The sequence below is a fragment of the Epinephelus fuscoguttatus genome, linkage group LG10 (genome assembly GCF_011397635.1).
Source record: "Epinephelus fuscoguttatus linkage group LG10, E.fuscoguttatus.final_Chr_v1".
Taxonomy (NCBI): domain Eukaryota; kingdom Metazoa; phylum Chordata; class Actinopteri; order Perciformes; family Serranidae; genus Epinephelus; species Epinephelus fuscoguttatus.
The window spans coordinates 24981279-25006873 of NC_064761.1; the positions used below are offsets into that span (position 1 = coordinate 24981279).

General features: G+C 43.2%; 1 protein-coding gene across 2 annotated transcripts in view; it reads right to left on the reverse strand.

Annotated features, from left to right (window-relative positions):
• Positions 1 to 401: 401 nt before the first annotated feature.
• ttll7 (tubulin tyrosine ligase-like family, member 7) overlaps positions 402 to 25595 on the reverse strand; it is an 84461-nt gene continuing 59267 nt past the window's right edge. Inside the window, exons 16-21 of one of the 2 annotated variants that reach the window (XM_049587329.1) lie at positions 22597 to 22892; positions 20335 to 20469; positions 14797 to 14877; positions 12708 to 12868; positions 9444 to 9617; positions 402 to 2203 (exon numbers count right to left, since the gene is read on the reverse strand). In XM_049587329.1, coding sequence (XP_049443286.1) covers positions 2083 to 2203; positions 9444 to 9617; positions 12708 to 12868; positions 14797 to 14877; positions 20335 to 20469; positions 22597 to 22892 — 968 coding nt within the window. In that variant the 3' untranslated portion in view covers positions 402 to 2082. Of the gene's footprint in view, positions 2204 to 3031; positions 8092 to 9443; positions 9618 to 12707; positions 12869 to 14796; positions 14878 to 20334; positions 20470 to 22596; positions 22893 to 25595 lie in introns of those variants that run through there. The other variant, XM_049587330.1, reaches the window with a different exon arrangement.

Consider the following 25595-nt stretch of genomic DNA (forward strand, 5'->3'; position numbering starts at 1 on the left):
AAGAGGGTTGCCGGTTCGATCCCGGGCATGGGAGCCCTTCTGTGCGGAGTTTGCATGTTCTCCCCGTGTCAGCGTGGGTTCTCTCCGGGCACTCCGGCTTCCTCCCACAGTCCAAAGACATGCAGATTGGGGACTAGGTTAATTGATAACTCTAAATTGTCCGTAGGTGTGAATGTGAGCGTGAATGGTTGTTTGTCTCTATGTGTCAGCCCTGCGATAGTCTGGCGACCTGTCCAGGGTGTACCCTGCCTCTCGCCCGATGTCAGCTGGGATAGGCTCCAGCCCCCCCGCGACCCTCAAGAGGATGAAGCGGTTAGAATGAATGAATGATTTCAACCTTAAGACCACATATGACACATACACAACATGCTTTTGTTTAAACATTTTATTGCTATGTAAAATTAAAAATCTCATACCTCCAATGAAAAAAGTACTACTCTTAAATAACACAAATAAAATCAGGCAAAATAAAAATATTTGGCATTGTGACATGATATTCTGTGTATGGGGAGAATTAAATTTTAGCAGATTTAGCACAGCATTGCTGCCACACGTGTTAGTCAGGACTGATGTTATAAAATGCACACTGTACTGTATCGTACACTCTGCTGACACACTACCATCTTTAAAGGTCTAGTATCATCTCATGGGGTTGTACACAGAGCCAAGTAAACTACTAAACATATAACACTGCGTTTCTCCCTACCGACATTTAATACTGTATTAAACTGAGGTCCTACAGTTTTGTGACATTGTAACCTTAAATTAAACCCAACTGAACACATGAAGTAGATGTGTTTATTATTGGCACATCCATGATCTCCCTGGCACTTGTACATACAGTGCGGTGGGATAAAAAAGGCTGCAGCTGCTCATTCGGCTGTTACAGAACATTTGGGCTGATGAGCCGAGTCATTCAACATGCCGCACAATCTGTAAGCTGATGCAACACATCCTTATAATCTTTAACACATCAAGACGACAAATCTAAAAGTGAAGTGTCTCCCTCTGAGTGCAGCCGACACAAAGACACAATAATTAATGACAACACAAAACTTCAAGTATATTCCAAAACGCAGCTCCTCTGTCTAACCACTACATCTGGGTGAGGGACTAAAATCTAGGCATGCAAACACTACGGTAATGTGCACCCGCTTTCTCTTCCTGTGACAAACTGCAAAGTGCATATTAGGAACCGGGTGCTCTCTGAGACTTAAGTTTGGCTCGTTGTGGCGTCAAAGTCAGCTCGTTCTCTAAGAGGCAAAGAGGCTTGGCTTTACTACAATGACATTCTAAACATTGTGTTGCTTAATAGTGCTGCACTTAATATCACACAGGTAAAACATGAAGCATTAGCATCCAAAAGTTAAACATCTTGAGTTCCTGGGGCACCACCTCGCTACTGTAAAAACATAAAGTGACCGTTGAAACATTTATAAACATAAAGCCTCTGATATAAATTATGAAATAAATAAAATTCAGACATAAAATAACTGATTACAGCCAGCAAAAATAAGCTTTTTGTCGTTGTTGTTTTGTTTTTTTACATCCACTTTCTCAAACAAGGGACAGCTTTGTTGATCATTCCATATCTGCATTCTGCATCAGCATTCACTGCATTCATGAAATACCTTACAAAATAAGTAAGTACATAAATAAATAATCCTTGCATTGTTTAGTATTTGTTATTCTTTCCTTTTACAGTACCATGACTTGTAACTGTACAGTGAGTAGGTATAATACAGCAATTACAATGAGAGAAGAGGGGTGAACCCATTGTCTGGTGTTATGAGGGGTAAGGGACAGGGTGGACGGTACCAGTGGTCTGCTGGTTCTAGGCAGGTCCAAACTAATCTAAACTGAACAAGGCCCTTTAGCAATCCCAAATCATCCGGCCTTTCTTTGTTGGTCTTCCACAGGGGGATTTGGCCAGGGTTGAGGCTTTAGTCGGTTTCCAGAGTTGCCTCGAATTCAGATCTGTTCCGAACTTGCTGAGATCGGAATTTGGCTGGGTGAGAGTCGGGGGAAGGGAGGTTGAGGTCAAAAGGCGAGGTGTCAGAATCCAGGGTTGCCACGGTGACCTCAGAAGTGGCCCATCCTGGCAGCGAAAAGGCTGCGCGAGCGCGGCACTGCCGAGGAGATGCGGCCAAAGCTGGACGAAGGCCACTTCATGATGAACTGGGAGGTCACTGGCAGCAGATACCTGGACAGACGGACAAGAACGAGGGACGGAGGGATTAGGGGGAAAGGATGAACATAATGAGAGGATTAGATATGCAAAGGTCACAATTTAGAGGTCAGGGCGCATTAGTGCTCGGCACTGAGACCACACATGGCACGCTTTTCATATATTGATTCTACCCATTTTATGGCCGTCTTCATTTGCACATTTCATCTTTAATAATAGCCTGGTGATTTCAAGGTATTATGGCATCACCCTCCCCTTGAAAACAAAAAAATGAGGCTTAAACAATGAGATCCATCTGATTTGGGGTACTTTGTGGAGAGTTTTATATCAATTCATCAATAGTTATGTCTATATAATACCAGAAAACAGTGAAAGTGCTGGTTATAATTCCCTACAGACCAAAATTGACATCTTAAAACGTCTTGTTTTGTCTGACCAACAGTCCAAAACCCAAAGTTTATTGTTGTATTTGACAAAGAAAAGCATCAAATCCTCATATTTGAGAAGCTGGAAACAGTTATCTTGATTATTCAATTGAAGATATTGGACGATTCCTTCGATTGAGTAATTGATTAATCATTACAGCTGTAATTTCATGTAATGTAACAAATTTAAACCCCATGTACATGTACTATCAGTTACAGTCCAGCGTAATTAGGTTATATGCAGCATTAATGTATGTGCTCGTAGAGTAATAAATTATGGACCTTCTGCTGACAGAAGCAGATCTTTTTTTTCTTTCAGGACAACTGTATTTTTCAACTTTGACCCTCTTTAAAATTTGGTATCATGAACAGAAAATCCTCACCTATCATTCCGAGGCATAGGCGTCAGTACCTTTCTAAGACTTTTCTATGACACCTTCCACCGAGACAGAGCAGTGAGGCAGCTCCTGCTAACAGCGTTCCAGTACCTGAGAATGAGACCAGCGTCAGGTTGAGATAAGAGTCAGGAGGGGCTGAACCCTGCTCCCATCTTCCTTAGCTACTGGAAATGAGTCAGATATGGTTGTCAGAGCAATGTCAGATGAGATGATCAAATCCTGGACAAGGTTAACTGAAGGTTATGCAAATGTTGGGGTACTGTTCGGAAAGACATGAGACAGGGGGAAGTCTATATTCTTCCAGACTGTGTAGTTGGAAGAATGACTCACATTTATGGGCTTTCGCTGAACACTTGTCATATCATGATCTTATACATTATGTGACCTTAATGCCACATCTGCAGCAATGATCTTGAGCTAATAAAAAATACATCTAATACTCGTTTAGTTAAACGAGTACAATGGACAAAAGAAATATTCCCTGTGGAAGTGTTTAAGATGTGACAATCTAATCAAAAGGGAGCCACTGGGGCCGAGGATTACAGAGTGAAGAAATAATATCTTCTTTTAAGCTGGTGCAGAGATAGCATACTTTTTCTCTGACAGCTCTCTCTCCTTGTGAAATAGCTCTTGGACAAATTAGCCGAGCAGTTTCTTCTAAAGTCGACCGGAAAAAGCACATGTCGCTGAGGGCGTCCGCTTCAACACAGCCCCAGACTCAGGAGAGTAAGAAGGGATTCAAATTAACTTCATTTAGTCCAACGGGAGTGTCCTTGAAGCAGCTTCAAGTGGGCCGAAGGTATCCCTCCAGCACATCTTCGGCTCTGACTGGACTTGGTGAACAAGAGCTCAGTCCGGCACTTCTTCTTAAACTCCTTTCACTCAAACCCAAGAGAACAGGAGGGCAGGATATACTGTACTTTAAGCTTTTCACATTTGCTTCTAAGTGCAGTCTCCGAGGTGACATGAGTGATTCCATACCATGATTTTGTGTCACCCTTGGATTCATTTCTTATGTTTCTCCTCCCTCTGCTTGGCACCTTATTCCACCTTCACCTTCTTTTATTCTATTCATCCATTGGGATTCTGTTCATGGATTTGTGGTGTGATTTTTTTTTTTTTTTTTTTTTTTCACTTTCTCTCCTCCATTTCCATAAGGCTTCCACTGAAAACCCCAAGCCCCGGCATGGAAATGGCAGTCAGGAAAAAAAAAAAGGAGAGAAAAAAGATAATCAAATATTGAACATTCATTGGGGGCCCGAGTGTGTGTTCTTCAGAGATCCTCTGCTATTCACTTTGAGAATATTCTGCTCATAGAAAGCATCACGGCGCTGGTAGTGGCAAGGGGTGGGGTGGGAGGGCTTCTCACGTCCGAGCGGCCGCTGTCTCTGCAGGCTATATTTAATTGGACTCTCATTCGGTATCTTCCAGGTTCGTCCTCCTTTTGATCATGAAGACGGTCTTGGCAACAACGTGCATGCTTAAAAGCCAGAGGGAGGCTTGTTCATGCACTTTGCACTCTGCTTCGTTTCAATCCATCAGTTGACAGGGAGACAGAAAGATACTCTCCTGCCCCGCTCCTTACATGCAAAGCTACAATCTACCTCTGTTCCTACTGACAGGCCTTCCATGTGACTCGTAAGTCCTCCATCGAGATGCAACTGCCACGGCGAATTAAGAGGAGGCCAGACAAGACGAAATACCATGACTAAGGATAGAGAGGAAGACTGCCACAATAGCTGACGCAATCATAAACCAAGAGGTACAAAGAGGCTTGAAGGTTATCTGCAGCCCACATTCAGCTCAACACCCCAATTAACCCTAATTACTGCCACACTTTTCAGACAGATGAAAGTTAATAGAATCTGAAACTTTTGTCATCATGGGAAAATTGTCTTTGGGTAGTGACAGTAATTTCAGGCTTTACAAGAAAGTCATTAGCGGAGCTATTTGGCTACTTCCTCTCATCTGCCCACGCAAACTGAAGGACTTTGCTAAGACCCAGGGGGCTGTTGACACACCTGATCAGGGCACTCAGCAGAGGAGCGATACTTGAACAAGAGCGGGCAGGTGTGGTCAACAATGGAGACCCCAAAGACCCAAGCCAACAGACCCACTGTGACGTGTGCCAAAGGCTGCCAAGAGCTCTGCGAGTGTATGTGTCATGTATGTGTGTGTACATTTCCCTGCATATATTATCCTTGAATTCAATGAGTGAAGAAGTTCAAGTAGTCAGAATGTGGAGGATTTCCAGACTTGTCTTCCAGAGAAGCAGTTTATGTGTATGATTACATATTGTACTGGAAACTGTAAAATAACTTTCCACTTCAGCCTTTAAGAGATGTCATATATTGTATGCAGGTGTCAATAATGGTTGCGTTCTCAAACACAGCTAGACAGGAGCTGGTGCATTAGGATATTTCACATTTCTTAAATTTCCTCTGTGGATTAAAACAACTCATCTAATAGGAATCACTTCCTGAACCACTGTTTCTCCACTGGTTTCTGTGTGACATTCAGCTTAGTTCAGTGAAGTGGTGACATTGACCAGATAAAATAAACCTAATTATCTTTTATTATTTAATCATTTATTAACAAGTTTGCATTGAAGGATGGGTTCACACTTTTTCCTCACATGCCCATATGTGCACTGAAAGTTGCAGTAGTTATTACTGGTGTCCTAACTTTGGCCCCAGTGAAACAGAGCGCGTTTTAGCAGCCTGGGGTGACTTTTTGTAATTGTTTCTAATCTCAGTGAAGAGTTCCGCCTGCTGCTTTTGCGTTGCTGATTGCCTCATGAAGCTCTGGCAAAAGTTCAGCCAGGAAGACGATACTTTTCATGCTCAGTTTCTTTCTCTACCTCCCATTCACTCCTACGTGACATTGTCTGGATAGGTCACTTGAATCATCAGCTGATTCACAATCAATTGATAGTACAGTGACACACCTCTGTCAGCCTATCATCTTACCGCTCCTCCTTTTAAATATGGTTCTTTCTCTGCCGTTGTTTTTTCTTGCTGCCATCATGCGTACTCACCTATTCTTTTCGGATTCATCAGCCTCATCTGCCTCATCAGCCATCAGCCTCAGAGTCAGCAGCCACCACCACCACCAGAGTCTGGACATCCTGCTGCTGCTAAGATGTCCTTCAATCACAAAATATCTCCCTCTGGTGTCCAAGCACCAAAGATTTCTGTTAATCAGCACAAATCATCTGTTGATCTGTACATTAATATTCTGTATTAAATATTACCAATACTTCATTCTTCTGTCTCTCATGATTGACATGTTTTTATGCTTTGTGTACCTCATGTTTTTGCAGGAGCACCTGACGTCATTGGCATTTTGTCCCATTGTCCAAATGAATTGAGAGTAGGGCCTTTTGTGGTGGCGATGACAGCAAGTATTAGCCTACATGGTTTGTGTGAAGCATTGTCTAAGCATCACCAGCTGTAAGACATGTCTGAACAAATTTGAAACCTCTATTACTTTCTAACATTAAACCAACTGTAATTAGGCCTGATGATCAACAGCATATTGTGGAACTGTCCCCAAATCATCCTGAAATAAGCCTTGGGCTGACGTCATCTAGGCAAAGCTCCTGAACCACCTGGTGGTATCCCCTGTGATTTCTCCTCTATTTGAGGGTCTCATATACCCACATTAATCTCTGTTTCCTGTGACCAATGTGATATTTGGAAACAACCTCTTCCTATCACTCACTCAGCAAATTCCCTCCATCTGTCCATTTTTATGCAAATTTTAAGTTACAGATGTGTGAGTTTACTGAACAGCAAAATAGCAGTTAAGCTAAGGACAGGATGTTTGGTGGTTGCCTAGCAACAATTACAAACAAGAGGCAGCAAGCTTTTAAAAGCATTTTGTCTGATCAGGGCAGGCTTCAACAACAACAAAAAAAAAATAGTGTGGTGTGCCGTGTGTTGTTCTGTCTGATCAGGACCTAATGTGACTCTAATGTGAGATATGGAGGACAAAATCCACAATCCTCTTTCCATGTAAAAAGACATTACAAAGTTTAGCAGAAGTTAAGCTAATATGTGGTTTCAATGTACATACGGGCATGTGAGTATGTGAGCAAACAGATTCTATCCTTTAAATGTACAGTACATGTTAGCTGGATGTGGACACAGCTCGACAAAAATAGTTCGAGTTTAGTTCGAGTGTGAAACACTGAGGGGGGACAAATGATCGTTGCGTAACAGTCACATGACTTGTGCATGCACACGCACACACTCTCATACACACACAATTTACCCTCTCATAGAAAGCTTATGCATCAATGAGAAAATAATCCTAATTGCTTCTCTTCTATCTGAAGTGGCGGCGGGTTGTGACTGTTCCCTGCATGCCTGATGGAGAGATGTGAACCGTTTGTGTGGTGAAACTGCAAACCACACGATGCAAGCCGAGCCATTCTCTGTCTTCTTGTGACAAGAAGAGAGTGGTGCTTAGGTTGATCGTGGCGCTGATGCGGTGCAGGTGAGGTGCTCAGCTCCCCACTGAGGCCACTCGTACTGAAAATGCACTCGGGGGTAGGATGCTCTTGATAAAAGCGTTGAGTGAAAGAGCATAGTTAAGCATGAGGCAGCGGGGTGATCGGCTGGTGATGTGCAGCAAGCTGGCCGACTGGTTGCGGTGTGGACAAACAGTGCTCCAAACAGTCTTAAAATGCTTCCTTCTCCTGTCTCCTTCCTTTCAGATACATTATTTACAGTTTTAGACATCAGTTATTTGAAACATATCCGATTCTCATGCTGAGTACCTCAATCCAAACATAACTTATTTAAGTATTAGTGAGGGAAAGGAGAGGAGGCCATGCTAGACTGTTGGTTGTGCAGCCAAGCAACCATCAGCGGGCAGGTGGGACCAAGCCTTTGTTACAGCTCAGCTAAAAGCGGGGAGCAGGGACGGTGCTGGAAGATGGGGGGTTTAGCGGAACTAAACCAAGCAGAGACCTGCGTCGAGGGGCGAAGAGACGGAGGAAGAGGAGGAAGAAGCGGCAGCGACAGCAGCAGGGGTGGAGCCATGGGTAGAGGCTGGTCCAGCAGCGAATGGAAAGCTTTTTTACACAGACATATATAGACAGAGAAGAAATAAGGACAGTGCAATGCATGCTTAAATGGACTCTCAACGATTCCTACTGCAAACATATGGATACACCAGTGTGTCATTTTGTGCATGCTCGAGTTATTATCTTAAAGTCCTCACATACTCCACTGATAAATTTATGTTCTGGAATCTGTCCTCAAAACAAATACGCTACGATAAAACAATCAATAGCAACAGTTCCAGATTAGTCAAAACATAAGTAGCTCCACAACCGTACACAAACCCCACATACTTTTTTCAACAGCTGAGGTTTTTATACTGTAAGTGATAGCCTGTTAAAATATGCGCAAGAGTTATGAATCATGTAAAGCGAGGCCCCAGGAAAAAAAGAGCTCTCTCCCTCTCTCGTAAGGTCATTTGCTGCACAGGCTCATCTGGGCTCTAATTGAATTAAGCAGGCCTCGGGGGGCCCCGGGCTAACCTGAGCGCTAATCTGTGGGCCATTATTTCCTGTTAACAGCACACTCCCTCTCTGCCGCTCCCCACCCTCCTTCCCTCCCTGTCTGCCAGCCCAAAGCATATGTGCTTTAGAAGTTCACTCACTACAAACCTGAGCTGCTGTCTCCTGCAGGGATCAACCTTAAAAATAGAATGAGGCTGATTTTTGTGTGTGTGTGTTTTGTTTGTTTTATCGGGGTTATGTGATGAAGATGATGGCTCTAAGTCTCCATGGAGGGAAGAGGGGAAATGTTTCCTAAGAGAGGTTTAATGATGATAGCTGCTGAAATCAAAGTTTTCTTCTGTATGTCAAAGTTTGTTAATTCATTTATTTACTCATGTTAGTTTTTTCCAGTGCTTTTAAATGGAGTTTTACCAAAGTTCACAAGGCTTTAACAAACATACATAACCAGTTGCCATCTGGGCTTAAATAACCAGAGTAAGACACTAAAATAAAAAGGATGTAGGGATGCAAATCTCTACCCAGATCCAGTATCCTGCACCCGGTATGGAGTGTGTGTTGTGTGGATTTTCAATGTTTTGATACAGTTATGACCACGTCTACAGTGTACTAGTTTAATCTGAAAGTGCAGGCAATATAAAATACAAAAATGGTATGGGTCTGAAGACCTTACAGGCTCTGAGATTAATGTCCTGTCCAGAACAAGAGCTCAACATCTTGCACGCGGACAGCTTCAACCTGGGACCTACCAGTTGACTCTTGAATCCCATCGAATCCTTGACTCTTATCCAGCCACCCTACTATATAGTGAACTATCTATTACAATAGTAAAGTTATAGGAATCTTTAAAAAAATAAAGAGCTCAGTTGGAAACCATCAAAGGGGCTGGGTGTCCTTCTCACCTGGTGTCGTCCCATTCGGGGCTGAGTCCGGTCAAAGAGCCACGGGACTCTGAGACAAACTTGTAGACGACCAACAGGCAGTCTCGGCACAGCTGGACCAGGCGGCGGCAGCACTGCAGCTCCTGGGGTGAAACCACCTCGCTGCTCTTACTGAAGATGGTCTCCCACGATGAGCTGCATAGCAAACGAGAAGGCACGCACACACACGGAGCAGAATTAAAACGAGCAGTTATAGATTAGCATCACGGTGAATGTATCAGTATGCGCAAGTGTACAGTACATGTATATCATGTGGATGCACGATGCAGGCACACAGATTAAGTCAGACTTATTCATATGTATGTAAATATGTTCTCTAATGTGTGGCCTTTACTGTACGTGTGTGCATTTACATTTGCATACGCACACACACACGCTCGCAGACATGCAGGGAGACACAGAGAGGAAGGATGAAACAAATCCAAGTACAGTTAACCCCCTTTACAACCCCGGACATACCCCTAACTGTGCGAGAGCTTCAACAACTGAGACACACAACCCCGGGGGGTACGTTTGATGTCTACCCCCTTTTACTCCTTGGGAGGTGGGGGGCGCTTCCTCTGAAAGGGTTCAAAACTGTGTTTCCATTCTCTTTCTCTAAGTCGTGTTCAAAGCCTGTTGAATTCATCGCCCACAATAGCTGCTCGGCCGTTTGATTGTTGTTAAGTCCCTCAGATAAAATATCAAACAAGAGACGGGGGGGAGGGCGTGGGGTGCTTTTCGAGGTGCACTGCTTCTCCGGCGCTGCGTGACATCGGGGCCCCCTGTTGGGTTCATCCATGTTTGGGCCGTGGCCCTGTTGTAGGGAGGGGCCGGACGATAGGCTAGCAAGCTAGCTGGATCATCCAGGGCAGGCTGTAGTCAAACAAAAGCTGCATGGGGCCCAGCTTGCCGGGGGTAGCTGAGGCTAGGCTAGGCTAATCCTCCCACACCTCTACCCTTCCACCCAATCTTTTCTATACGTTTTTTCCAGTCACTCTCATCTCTGCTTTTTATCTGTCACCGGGTCCCTCCCCTTCTCGCCTTCTGCTTATCTCCCCTTCATCTCTATCACCTGCTCACTGCCTTCCTCACTCTCCCACAATTACGACTGCCAAGGAACTAAGGGAGGAAGAAAATGGAGAGCTGTGGGCAGCGACTTCAGTTACACCCTCTGAGCCCTCTGTGTCGAGGGAAACACGGCCACCGAACAACTGAACTGTAAAGAATATGGAGGGGACGAGATGCGAGAAGGTCACACCTTCATCACAGACAAGATGGAAAGCTACCAGCACAGCAGCTGTCAGGCTTGTGTGTGTGTGTGTGTGTGTGTGTGTGTGTGTGTGTGTGTGTGTTTGTGTGTGTGTTTTGCTGTCTGTATGACTTTGCTTGAGAGTGTTAATGTGTGGGAATTCAACGTATGGAAACCAACTTTGTCCGTCTCTAAGAAAAGCAAGATTTATGTTTAAGAAAGTCTATGTCAACCACTGCAGGGAAACAGTAGTTTTGAGTGTCTGTGTGTGCTTGTGTGTGCGTGTGTGTTTGTTTGTCTGCTTTTTGGGGGTTTCTATAGGAACATGATCAAGTTGGCTGTCACTGCAGTGACTCATCTTGTAGGAAGCCACTTACTGCCGCATCAAAAAGTAGGAAAAGAAATAAATAAAAAGAAGCCCCAATGAAAACTTCAAAGTATCTGATAACAAACCATAGTAAAAGAACTAAGAGGCCCTCATTCACCTCCTTCCTGCTTCCATTCCTCCCCTCTCCTTTTCTTGCTCTCACCTGTGAAAAAGCCCTGATTAACAGCCCAGATTTGTGACCTTAATTTGCACCCTGTCTCCACAGAGTAACATGTTTCTTTCATCCCCAAGAGCTTTCAGGAAAGTGTGGCGGGGTCTGGTTGGTCTGTCACTCATTCTCTGTCATTCAGCTGCAGTTGCTTCCCTCTGAATAAATACTGAATAAAAATGGCAAATTGTCCCTGCTGTCACTGAAAATGATACATTGACGAACACTGGGCTTAAGGACACGGGGAGATTGCACGTGGTGCGTGAACTTCTAGTTATGGAGATGAAAGAGTGGTGTTATGCAGTGAATAGAGTGGTAATTGGCCTGCAGTGTGATGACTTGTTTGTGTTGATTCAGAAGAATTAGTGTCCATGAACATCTCAGCAGTGTTCTTTGTGATACTCTGAGCAAATTTTCAATCTCTCTTTTGATTTTCTTGTCTCGGCTTGTTGGTCTTGGTTTAAGTCACCAATTACAGATAAAACTTTCATTTTTTGCCGTTCCTCTCTCTCTGAGGGCAGGCCTTTCCCTCAGACCTTGGATTGTGACGTGCAGATGCGGAGCAGGGGGGTTCCAGCCACAAATGTTTTCTGAAAAGCACTGAATCTTGAAGGTTTTTAAAATACTTTCAACTTTTTGTCATTCCAATAATAAACCATGCCCATGATGTTTATCCTATTATACTGCTCCCTGTAGAAGTCTAATATCGCTTCTGTTTGCCCAAATGGCTGAAGGATTCACGTTGTCAACTCTTGCATTGAGTAACATTACAAGTTAACGTTCCACCTTAAAAGTTGCTGGCAGTCGGCCCAGTGAACGAAGTTATCTTTTCTCCAACTACAGCTGCTGCAAGAGGCAGCAAAACATCCTTTCATTTTATAGTTACAGTTTACTTATTAAAACTCTCCACAGTATGAACAGTGGATACATGAGCCTCAAAACCAGCCCCAACTCAGCCCTGTGACCGTCCCCTATTGATCAATCAACACACTGCAGTGTTCACAGCTCCACCTTTTAGTACCAGATCTGTGTGCTCGGTACCCCAACAGAGGGGGGACCAAAATGGGGATGGTACAGAATGGCTCCATTGGTACCATCCACAACTTTTCACAGTGGAAACAGAAAAAAGCGTACTGAACTGAACTGAACCGTACTACTCAGTGGAAATGGGGCTTTAGTCATTCTTGACATTTGTTTTTTTTTTGTTTCAGAGTGATGGAGACAGTGTGAAAAAAAGTTAATATGAAATAGTAGGTAGGACTTTACAGGATGAGTTTGGAAACTATCAAGTTTTTTTCCAAATGAAGTACAGATTTTTAGGGATTGTATTATCTCAAATGGCTTGACCATGCCCCCAGACCCCCTAGGTTTGTGTTAAGCCCCGAATGTTTACAATGTCCGGCTCTGCCCTTGGTGACATGATCAAACAACATTTATTATCTCGCCATCCTGGCCTACCCAGTGTTGGAGAAGCAGTTCCACAGGCCCTGTCCATGACTCCAGAGCAGCCGGTTGAAGACGCGGTTAAAGAGCCGGTAGAGGTGGAGACTCTCTACGTCCGGCTCCCTCCAGATTCGTTGCAGCGCTGAGCGTACATTGGTCCTTACGATGTCCAACACCTGAGTGATAGAGAAAGTGACAGGGAGATGGGGGGAACAAACAAGAGAGCAACAAAGGTTTAAATTAAGCATCTGATAATGACAGAAATTAATGCTGCAAGACAAAAAGGTGACAGAATTTCTAATTGATATGCATGAGCTGGCATTTGTTCCAACTAAGATTTCTTTCTCATTTTTTTTATCTTACCTTAAAATTTGCAATCACAGAGGCTAATGCATTCACAAAGCAGGCTGGCATTAATGAATAAACAGATGGATGCATGCATAGGAACACCAGCACATATGCACAAACACATCCTGCATACTTATTTAATCAGACCTCACACATGTAATGAGGACTGGAGCAGGTTTATCTCTGCATTCATGTTAAAGCATGCGCAGACATATGTGTACTTTGTGTGTGTGTGTGCGTGTGTGTGTGTGGCTGTGGTAGGAGCAGGACAAATAAAAATGCTGGGGCAGACAGTGGAGAGCATGGGAGAGGACTAATTGCTGCAGCGACGTCAGTCTTGGAGAGAAGGTGTCAGAAGTTCCCAGGCGGTCTGAGGACACCTGCGCCAGCCTTCCATCTCTCCTTCTTCATTTTTCCCCATCCCTACCCACCTCACTGCCTTCTCTTCCTCCCTTTTTCTTTCTCTTTTCACCCCGCTCAGAGTGCAGTGCTGTGGCTCTTTTAACTTTGATTCCTCGCTCCTCATTACTGACGTGCCCGTCTTGACTGTGTGTGTGTGTGCGTGTGTTTGCGATGCGAAGAGGCAAGATTTCCCCACAGCAATATGAGGCGAGCAAGACACACGCATACACGCTCAGACAAACTGATAGATGAGTAAACACACACACAGATATGTTTTGGTATGGTAATCAGATGGCAGAGCGGTGGGCGCTACATTCCTGACCTCTGCCTGCTGCTCATTAGGCTGCTCCACTCCAAATAAAACATTGGCTCGCACCGCCACAGCCCACAACACAGCCGAGCACAGTTGTGCAGAAAGCAGCGGCTGAGAGATCACATCATTACTGACACGCCTACTGGATGCCATTCCACGTCTTGTCCCCCTCTTCTGTTTTGTTTACATCCTATTTGGTGTCTCTACCTCTCACTGTCTGACATGATAATGATCTTCATGCTCCGCTTGTTGTTGTTTTTTTCTCTGAAGTTTGATTTGGGGATTATTTTAGTATTTTAAAAGTTGTTCAAAGGAATAGGTAGGAGCGGTGACACTCTGTCATATTCACCAGTCTTAACAAACGTCCATCCTATATAGTGACAGTATAGACAGTGTAGGAGCAAGGGCAACGGCAGGATATTTATACAGGTGTAAAAAAGATAAATGTGGCCTATTTTTAAAATGTTAAGACATATCCAGACGTGAAGCAGGAAGCATAACCTCAGACAATAATCTCTGAGAATATAACAATTATTAATTAATAAAAGTTAATAAGTGTTAATACCTAGACGAAGCTCAGGTTTTCTCACTCACACATCAGCTCTGTGTCTTTCTCGAAAACACACATACCTGTCAGATCTTTCTTTTCTATCTATACGGTTGAGGACATGTTGATCTGTGCAGCGCAGGGCAACATTTCCAGCAGCCTATCCTTCAAACCATCAGGATAACTATATATTTTCTATTTTAAAAGTCATCTTATTTTTCTCTCCTTTGTTGAATTGTCTATCATTATAAGTTGAAGTTGCGATCTAGTCCACTTAGGAAGCGGCAACCTCTTATCCAGATTCTAGCAAATATCGTAATGACAGGTTTGAAATAATCAGGTGGCTCTAAACGTATCTTAAAGTAGTTCAGGATTTTAGATGGATATTGCGCTGAGCACAGCGCAATATCAACTCAGCAACTGAACTCTGGATGATTACGTCAGAAGTAAACTGACTCAGACACCTTGTAATCTGATATCAGCATAAGACTTGCCTTCCGTTGTTTGGTAGAGTCCAGCTTCACCAGCCAATAGGAGGCCACCTTTGATTTATGGTATTTCCAGTTGTCAAGAATCTGTGGAAGGAAAGTCGGGGTTAGAAAATGAAACAATATTTTGAATGTGCACACAACTTTTTTTTAACACAGAATTACTTTAAAAGTAATATTACAATCAAGTAACACATTTAAAAACACCATCAGAGTGCTCTTTCCTCGCAGTCCTCCTTCAAAACCCAGGGTTACTACAGCATTCTTACAGGGCAGTCATTGTGCTGTGCAGTTCAGTCACTGCCTACAACGACCGTAAAATCAGCATATCAGGCTGCCTGCTAAGCTAGAGCACAGTTAAACTCCATTACTTTCTTTCAGTGTTTTAAACCCATAAGAATGTACAGACTAAATCTAGAGCTCATTCCCACCGTCACACATCCACCCTGGCAGACGTTCTTTCACACTTCAGCCCAGACATGGACTCTGTAACATCTATGGGTTCATCTATCTGTTAACGTAATGCATTTCTGGCTTTCACACATGGATCCCCATTATGGAAAAGTTCCATTCTCGAGCATGACAGGATCATTACTGATACAGCTTCGACGCTTGTCCGATATTTGGGAGCGTGTGATACTAGGCAGCTGAGGGCATATAATGAGAGGGGACAGATTGTTTACTGTGGCACATCAGAGCACTGATCAGACCAATTTCAAGCCAGTTTTACAAGATACTCAATTTTATGTCGCATAAGTCTTCAGAGTCAAATCTCCCGCTTCACAATTGGTACGTAAAAATGCACACTTATATTCCACTATTAATCTGAATGTGACAATATTCTGAGTTTGTTACAGGTCTTATAAATGGCATATTTTGTTTGGATAATCTGAATTAGGCTTTATTCTATATGAAGCAGTTTGTGATTAAGACGTGGGATATGTTGATATTATTCTGGTTTTAATGACATTCTTTGGACATGTATACAGCGCACTGGGAATATGCGTCTCAACTGGGGTTTTTACTGCAGTTTGTGGCATCCTCTTTTGTCCGTTAATGGTCAGCTCTGTGTGTCTCTACGGGTATGTTGTACACAAACCAACTCCGCAACAAATTGCAAGGCTAGGGTAGAGATGCATGCCCAAAAGAAAAGGCCACGTTTCTAGTTGAAAAGAAAATATCCAACTACTTTTAAACATTATGAAAGAATTGGATGTCAAAAGGTTTTTGGATTTGCGCAAATATCTTAACGCCGACCTTTTCAGGAAGGTCTTGAAGGAATGACAGAGGAAGGCTGTCACAAGTCAGCCACAAGTTGAAAACATTTTTTAAAAAATCCTGGCACAAATGACAGCTATTCCACTTTTTCATATTTTGACATGTCGGCACGTTGGTGCAGTGTTAGCATTGTTGCCTCACAGCAAGAGGGTTTTTTGGTTCGATCTCCAGGATGGGGGAGCCCTTCTGTGCGGAGTTAGAGTGTTCTCCTCGTGTCTGAGTGGTGTTTTCTCCGGCTTCCTTCCACAGTCCAAAGACATGCAGGTTAATTGGTGACTCTAAATTGTCCGTAGGTGTGAATGTGAGTGTGAATGGTTGTCTGTCTCTATGTGTCAGCCCTGTGATAGTCTGGTGACCTGTCCACGGTGTTCCCTGCCTCTTGCCAAATGGCAGCTGGGATAGGCTCCTACCCACCCCACGACCCCCAACAGGATAAGCGTGACGGAAAATGAATGAATGAATGAAACGACAAGTAACCACATGTTAATCAGAGTATGCGTGTCTGCAAGTGAACGTATTAGTAGAATATTTATTTTCATTAGCCATGTAAACAGCTATGGAATATTGTCTTTTTCAGAATAAGAGCAAAAACAGGAATATTTTGTGCATATAAATGTAGCTAATGATGAGGCAGAGAGTTTAAAGCATAACTTTGATTTACTGTTTTTTTTTTTACTGTCAAAACAAATGCATGTACATGTTAATTAGCTCGTAGGTGGCCTGCCTTCTAGGGAAAAATGACCTGAGGTCATGTTCAAAAAAGCATCTAAAATGTGGCCAGCCTTTACAGAATACAGTGCTGGAGCAGACTTTTGTGTGTGGTATTTTTTTCACAGCACAGCTCGGGGATAATAGAAAAATCCAGTTGTGATCTTTGGTTCTTGAGCAGAAAAACCCTATGTTTTGCGGGTATGTCAAAAATCCTTGGGGCATGTGTCGTTATGCTCAGAAGCTGTGCTGGATATTCCCATGCACTTGCTCCTAGTGCCAACATCACTGTGTACCTACAGGCACTGTTATTGTTGCTCTGTTGACTTAGTCTACATCTCCCCACTGGTGCACATAAACCTCTCACGTAGCATGTTAGATCCCCTGCAAACAGTGCTCCCATTGGGAAGCTCCAGTGTAAACTTTATGTTTACTCACACACACACACATGGACACACACACACACACACACACACACAAAAACAATCCACCAGGATTCACAGATACAGAGCTGAGGTATACAGTGAACACTTTTGTTGGCTTTCCAGAAAGTTACTTGTTTGCTTGTTAAGTACACTCTCTCAATAAGAACCTTATGAACCTTGTCTGGTAAGATGTACCCCCATTTGTCATATTTGTTTTGTACAGAATGAACACATATTACCCTCAATTAAAGCACAACAGAACACGCACCATACATTTCACCTTTCAATGACTCCAACTGTGACAAAAAAGCATGTTTTGAGTGAAAGATAAAAGAGGCAATTACTCGGATAGAAACACACCATTAGCCCAATTAGACCTCAACTTTAATGTGGGAAAACATAAATTGCCAAAGATTGTTTTCATGCCAAGTGAACACTCCTTTCTCTCCCGAGGCAAAGAGTGAGCCGTACAGGTGCAGTTGCTCATCTGCGTTTCCATGGCGCTCTCATTAGGGTTTGTTAACAGTACAGGTGTGGTGGTAATTGTCTCTCACGACCCCGACACACCCAGATGTCACACACACACATAAACTGTTTTTGCTGTTCTTGTGAGGACATTGTTACGGCTCAGGTTAATTACTTGGTGGCTTGCCCTGACTTAACCTTAATCATAACAAGTACATGCTTTACTCTCACCGTTACACAGCCTTTAACTTGCTCGTTATTAGGAGGCGTTCATAATTAAATCAATATTAGGGATATTTTGTGCTTTATGACAATGGCAAATTACATTTATGTTTGAACGTTATGGTGGTTGAGTCCAACATTTTAGGGCTGCCCCCTCAATACTGATATTTATGTGATGGAATCATTGGTTAAGAAGCTCCCGTGTCATTTTGGGCTTTTTTTCTTCTTTTTTTGATGCATCATTGTAGAGACACACAAGATTGGAAGGCTTTTCACCACTGCTACTTTATTTGGCTCGGAGTCGTGCGACAGAGGGATCACTGACCTTACATTTGGCCTGAAAGTGACAGAAATAAACTTAAAGGGGACCTATTACGCTCATCACCCATTGGTTTGTGGACTCTCGTTGTGAAGCCTCAAGTTCGACATTTCAGCCATCGCCATTTTGTTTTGTTTTTTGGAGCCAGAAGTGACCATACTTGGGTGAGAGGCTGGTGCTGCAGAGGGGTGAGGGGGTGGATCTGACTGAGAAGATAAGGACACTATTGGCACATGGCCTGTCAATTAAAGCAACAGTTAATTGCGTAACTTTAAGTCTAAATAAAATGTAAGTGGGTAAGTTTTATAAAATGTTACACCTTGTACAGGTGTAATGAAGGGAAAATGGCTATAGACAGCAAAATCGCTTTTTATACCAGGCTGTAAACATGATTACTTTCTGCTATAGAGTTTGGCATTTTAACATAGGGGTCAATGGCAATTAACTGGCTTCTGGAGCCAGCCTCAAGTGGCCATTTGTGGAACTGCAGGTTTTGGCACTCATGTATTGGCTTCATTTTTGAGCCCCAAAGGTTGACACTTGGTATTCACCCTCTGTCTGAGACCCTCTGTTTTAGCATCCATCTCTTTAAGGCCCAATCTGCTGTGATTGGCCAGCGTTTCCAGTGTCTTCCGCATCTGCACTCTCTGCGTCTCTGCACCGTCACTGCACCTGGCGGAATGACTGTAATAGAATATAGTGGCACTTTCTACTGTGAAATATCTCCAATAAAAGCTTCTCAACCAAAATCTGTAAGGAATATATGATCCCAAATAAGGAAGAAAATAACATCTGCAGCCAAGATTACATTTCCTTGACGTTAGTGATAGCTACATGTAGCAGTGTATGTAATGTAAACATTTGCTATAGCGTGCCTGGAGTTGACGTCAGCTTGTCACTGGAAACAGAGTTATTCAGAAGTCTGAAGCCTTAGGTTTCTGCTCACAGGGATTACTTCTACATACATTTGCCTCGTTATTTGAAACTTTGGCCACATTTAATATGAACATCTGATACTGTGACATTATATATATATATATATATATATATATATATATATATATATATATATGACAGAAAATAAGGAAAAGCACAATAGGTCCCCTTTAAGTTAACATCTTCTGTTTTCTTCTGGTACACTTCTCATGTAGCCGACTTTTTTGGGCCATTGAACATGTTGTTTTGGTGGCGTTTCTGTCATTAGTCAGCCTGGTGAAGACAGTCTGGCTGGCTGCTGTCCTTTCAGCACCACGGGAGCTGTGGTGCTGAACAGACAGCTGGTTCTGAGGACAGCGACGGCCGTAACGGAGGTCAGAGTCAGTGTGGACTGGACGGATGAACGCTTTCATAGTACTTTAGTGCCGCTGATGTGTTGTTTCTGCTGTGAGTTGAAGGTGAGCCTCTGCCTCTCTTTGATTTTTTTTCATACCCCATTTCAGCCTTTATTTTTTCGTAATTTTAAAATTTTCTAAAATATTCTAAATAGACATTTGGATGATGAATGTATTGAACTAGTGCTGCTGTGTTTCTGCATGGCCTGTGATACAGTAACACATAGTTGTAGTTCTCTTAAGTCGTGTTATATCTGCATTGTTAAATTCTTGGGCAGCCTGCTTCCAGTTGTACATATAAATGTCATCTACATCCATATGAGTCGAACACATGAGCCAATTCTTCTATTATTTCTACAGTGGTATTTCACAAAAACATAAAAAACACTGTTCAAACACACCAAATGCAAGGACAGAGAGATCTGACCAAAAATAGAGGAGGCACTGATTAATACAAAGGAGCAGTGGGGAATAGCGCGGGACTGCAGACTGAGCGACAGGTTGTCACTGGGGTCGTTTGAAAGACGATGGGAGCCAAGCCAGAGCGGACAGGCTATTGTGGAGGGAGGCAAGGAGGTCACTTTTAGTTAGGCTGCAGAGTGACCGCACCTGGCCACAGTGGGGGCTCTGGGAATACAGTGGGCCTGAATATCTGTGCAAAACTTTTACTCCATGTTCACTCCCTCTGTCTTTCCCTTGTCTATTTCAGTCTGTTACCTTGTTCCGATTTTTACATCCTGTGTCTGCCTCTGAATCATTTTCATACACACTAATATAATAGAAACAGTGCACACACCTCATCCAACACAGCCTCGGCCTCTTCCTCGGTTTTGCCCGGAAACCTGATCCTCATGGCGGTGAGCGCGGCCAGGGTCTGACGCACCAGCTCGGCCTCCTGCTCTTTACTCCTCAGGTTTATCAGCGGATCTCCCTACACGCACACACAAAGTAGGGAGACACCAATTAAGTATACACTTACACATTACTAAAGCAAAAAGGTTTTATTCGTCCCTTGGTATATCAGATCCAAAAGGACTGTTCAGAACATACACAATGTTACTGACGGAAATAGAAAATTATTTAAATAAGGTAAAGGACTGCCACAGTCTGATTTACTTATTAGGATAATTCAGTTTTTGGAGCAAAGTTTACAAAGTAGACATATTTACAGAAAGGGCTGCCACTCATTTTCATTATTAATTAATAGTATTTATTTAGGGAGATCATCCAAATCATTAATGTATGCTCCTGCAGCCACCTGTATAGTCACATATTTATTTTATTTTCTAATTTAATACCATTTTATTATTGCTAGAGCAATGCACTCACTGGTGAACCTATGTCCAATTTAGATTTCCTGTGCCAGCATGCGCTCGTCCCCACATGTGTGATTCTCACAGGGAAGTCAAGTGTGCAAGCAGGTTAAGGAGATTCTCCTGTCATTTTGTGTACGTGTGTGAGGATACAAGCATACAAGCGGTGCACTCTGTGGCCTTTTCAGTACAAAGGTTTTTCACTTACTGCTACTCTCAATGTTAAAAACTATTCTGTTCCATTTCAATTTGTTCCACTGTATCCAAAGGTAAGTGGCTTACTTGTAAAGAAGGATGGGGAATGGAGAAGGCAGGCGGAAAGCAACAGATGGCAACATAATAGGAGACTACAGTAGGCCTATACAGTATTGAGGGAGCTGCTGAAGAGATTCCTAGTGGGCCAGGACACAATGTATGCCACAGGAAGAGGAAATCAACAATGGCAGACTTTGGCTAAATAGAAAGTAGGAAGTCTTGATTGTTTACTTTGAAGGGACGGTTCACCCCCAAATCAAAAATACACATTTTACCTCTTACCTGTAGTGCTTTTTATCAGGCTTGATTGTTTTGGTGTGAGCTGCTGAGTGTTGGAGATATCGGCTGTAGAGATGTCTGCTTTCTCCCAGATATAATGAAACTAGACTCAGTTTGTGGTGCTCAAGGCGCCCAAAAAAAATACAGTTGATAAACCCCACAGTGATGTCTGTTTCCAGAAACTATGACCTGATTAATCAAGATAATCCACAGACCTTGTTCAACCACACCCACCAACCATATCACTGCACTGTCAGAAGCGTGGATCCACTCATGGACAAGAGGCTTGTGACAGAGTGAGATGTAAATATAAATGGCGTCCTTCTTGGCTGAGCTGTAATGTTAGCTAGCTCAGTGGCGCTAGGTGAGCTAGCAGTAGATGTATGCTTCCGTCTGCATGGTGATATGGAGGGCAGGTGTAGGGATAGGTATCGTTAAGATTTTATTGATACTACTATTTAGCTATTTTAGCCTATTTGTAACAATTCGCTTTTAGCCAACCTAGCGTGCTGTCCTTGTTTAAAACATAATGTCAGCAGGCGGCAGTGGATGAGAGACTGTGGACAACACAGGTGAGACGCTGCAGGGTGATAAGGAATTAAACCAAATTGTTAAAAAGTATCGATAAAAGAACTGATAAGGTCGGAGCTTATCAATACTACGGTCTTTGAGGATTTAGCCCCGGGGCTCAATTAATACCAGGTTTCGGTACCCATCCCTAGGCAGGTGTATGGCGATCAAGAGATAATATTTCCTGCATGAAGCTCACAACAACAGGGTGTGTGGATTATCTCTCTGGAAAGAGACATTATTGTTGACACTGGCAAATGTATGTTTTTGGTGCTTTGAGCACCACAAGCTGAGTGCCATTTAAATCCATTATATATGAGAGAAGGCAGACATCTCGACAGCTGATATCTCCAACACTCTGCAGCTCACACCAAAACAGTGTAGACTGAGAAATAGCACTACAGGTAAGAGGGAGAATATGTATGTTTTGGGGGGGGGAGTGAACTGTCCCTTTAAACCTACTTGGAGTAGTGGATCAGCAGAGGATTGCAACACTGAGCAATGTGACAGACCATTTGAAAATGAATTTCGTATACTTTTCTGTGACTGACAGCTTATCTGACACATTCTGAATCGTAAAGAGGTAAACCCGACTGTGTGTGTGTGTGTGTGTGTGTGTGTGTGTGTGTTGAGTATCTTACTATGTTGGAGTGGATGGTCCCCAAGCTATTGCTGTGAGGAACACGGTGGGCGGAGCCACTGCGGCTCAGCGAGTGAGAGCGCAGCGTGGCGGAGCTCGGCCTGACGAGGGGAGTGGCCATGGGAACCGTGGGAGAAGGCCTGGTGGACAGTGCCCTCACCTCACTGGGCGATGAGAGGGAGGCAATGGAGCGAGGGCAGGAGATAGAGCGCCTGATTGGACCGGAGAGTGTCGGGGAAGCAGAGGAGGCAGGGCTGGTTTTGAGTGACTTGATTGGAGGTTTCCAGTGTATGCGACCTGCGGGGAAACAGAGAGGGAGAGGGAGGAGGGGAAGAACACTGACTCACTGTCACACTTCAATTTCTTTTCTTCCCTGATCCTGTCTCAGTGCCCCAGTCACTGTCAAACTCCCCTCTCTGCTTTCCATCCGTCGCCGGGTGGCTTTGGAGATGAAGTGTGGCTTTAAAAACTCCCATCGCCGCGCTCTGGCACACTGGCCCAGTGGCCCAGTGTGTGTGTGTTATTAATGACCGCAGCATGTGTAGTCGAAACCAGAAACTAAACAGTAGTCCTGTCTGGTTTGGGGATGGATTAAAGAGCAGCAGAAACACACACACGCACACATACACACATCTCACAGGAAATAAAGCTGAAAACCCACACTAACACTCTTCGTCACCCTTGAAACTCCTCCAGATTGTCTACCAGTCAGTGTATTAGTGTGTTTTCTATCCGTGCAGTGTGTGTGTGTCTGACATCAAGTGTGCACAGAAGCGATTATATGTTTTTGTGTGTGTGCGTGTGGCTGCTGAACCTTCCGAGGTTTGGATATTTTGCCAAATGAGAGCATTATGGGGCTTAGTCCTAGCAGCCTTTTGGTGGCTTGGTATGGAGTAGGGCTTGGCAGGGTTGCCGTCTCTCTTTGCACACGCACGTACACACACGCGCGGGTCCAAAAGTGGGGCTTTTTCATGGTTTTGTCCCTTATTTTGTGACAAATAGAATGAGCTCATGCAAGGGTCCTCTCTATTGAGCAGTAAAACCGTCGGCCCACAATGCAACCAGAGAATTTTTTCTTTCCAAGGTCGGCACATAGACTGCTGTGAAAGGTGCCCTCTTTCTCACTTCAAAGAGCTGAAAGTGAGTTATGTGTCTTATGCGAATTGGTGGGAATACTTGAGACTTATCACTCTCACTATAAAACCGGGAATATTTCAGCATTAAACTCAAGGTGTTTTCAAGGTAAACAACGAAAGGGGTCTTTCCCCCCCCTTCCTTTTACTTTCAATCAAATTCTTCCGTCACCTTCCATTCACTGGAACTGCACTGTTCAGGGTACTTTTCTTTCCTCGAGTGCTTTTCAGTGCTTCAACATTTGTGTGTGTGTGTGTGTACGTGTGTGCATGTCCAGCTTGTATGTTAAGCTAGAACACTCCTTTACTGAGAAACTCAAACAAAGAGCCACTTTCAGCAAGTCATAGGCTATGATCACCTTGTTTACACTTTAATTAAAATCCAAGGACCTACCACCATTTTATCACATCAACTAGGCACATTAATAGTGGCGGGCTGATGAACATCTGTAATGTAGCCCCTGCTGGCTCACATCATCACAACCTGCGCCGTGCTGCTGCTGGAGTGTGTGTGTGCGCTGTAAGTACTGATCAAAGCAAAACTCTCAGCATTTGTATTTAAAAAAAGTGTGTGTGCATGTGTGTGTACGTATATGGAAATGTGTTCTGTACAACTATGAATATTTTTCAAACTGTATAAACGTGGAAAGTGTACCGGGCTGGAGTGGATGTCATGTCCTTGTAGCATTACAGGATCAATTCCAATTTCCCTATTGCATCATTGTGTACTGTACATTCACACTCTGTCGCTCCTGTCTAGGGCTGGGTGATATATTTACTATGTACAATATATCCATATATTTTTAAGCAAGATATAAATTTAGACAACACCTTATCGATATAGTTAAGTTGTGTTACATAACGCACACCAGTGTGCATCTCTGATCGTGGGTGAGTGTCTCTCTCAGTTCTCCAGCAACACTTTGTAGAGCTATAGCCCGACGTGCACCTCCCCAGGAATGTAACTACACGGCGCAGCGACGCAGACCTCCTGTTTATTTTTGTGAGCTGACACCATTTCCCTCAGTGGAATCACAGCTTTATTTACTTATATTTCACAGATAAGAAAATAAAGAAAATAGCATTTTAAGTGTTGTGTGTGATTTATCCTGGCTCCATATGAGTAGAGGAAATCTCCGCTATTTGCTAGGCTAATTTATACAATGTAAAATGCCATAGGCTTGTGCTAATAACTTTAGCATGTTGTACTTATTTGGAAAACGTGTTTAGTATAAGACAGTTTTGTCAGGGAACCTTGTGAGCTGTAATGGAGCTGAATTTTGTAACGTAACCTTTAATGTTGCTGTTGTCCCTGGCTTCATGAGAAGAGGAAAAGTCTGCTAGCTGCTAGGCTAATTTATACAATGTAAAATGCCATAGGCTTGTGCTAAAAACATTAGCATGTTTTATTTGTGGGGAAAATGTGTCCAGCAAAAGACAAATGCTTTGTCTGTGAATGCTGCAAGTCATGATGAAGCCGATTTGTATACTTGTGTTTAAAATCGTCGTTATTAAGCCATGTTTAATGTGTGTTTTAGGTGTGTTTTGAATCAACTAAACTTTACAGCACTTAACAGAAACCCTGCAGCTGACTAGTGTTATGGAGGTGGAACCGTTGTGAAGCTGCATATTTTCAAACAGGGGAATAAAATCTGTCTTAGCATTATATTCTTAGCACAGTCTGTTTTTTTAAAACTGCTTGTGACATCTCAAATGTAGTTTTGACTTGCAACTGAAAACACGTTGCCCATTTCGTAGAAAATACCGAGATATATATCATATATCGCCAGTCAGCCTATAAATACAGAGATGTGAATTTAAGTCCATATCGCCCAGCCTTACTCGTGTCTGCAGTTTGTTCTGTCAC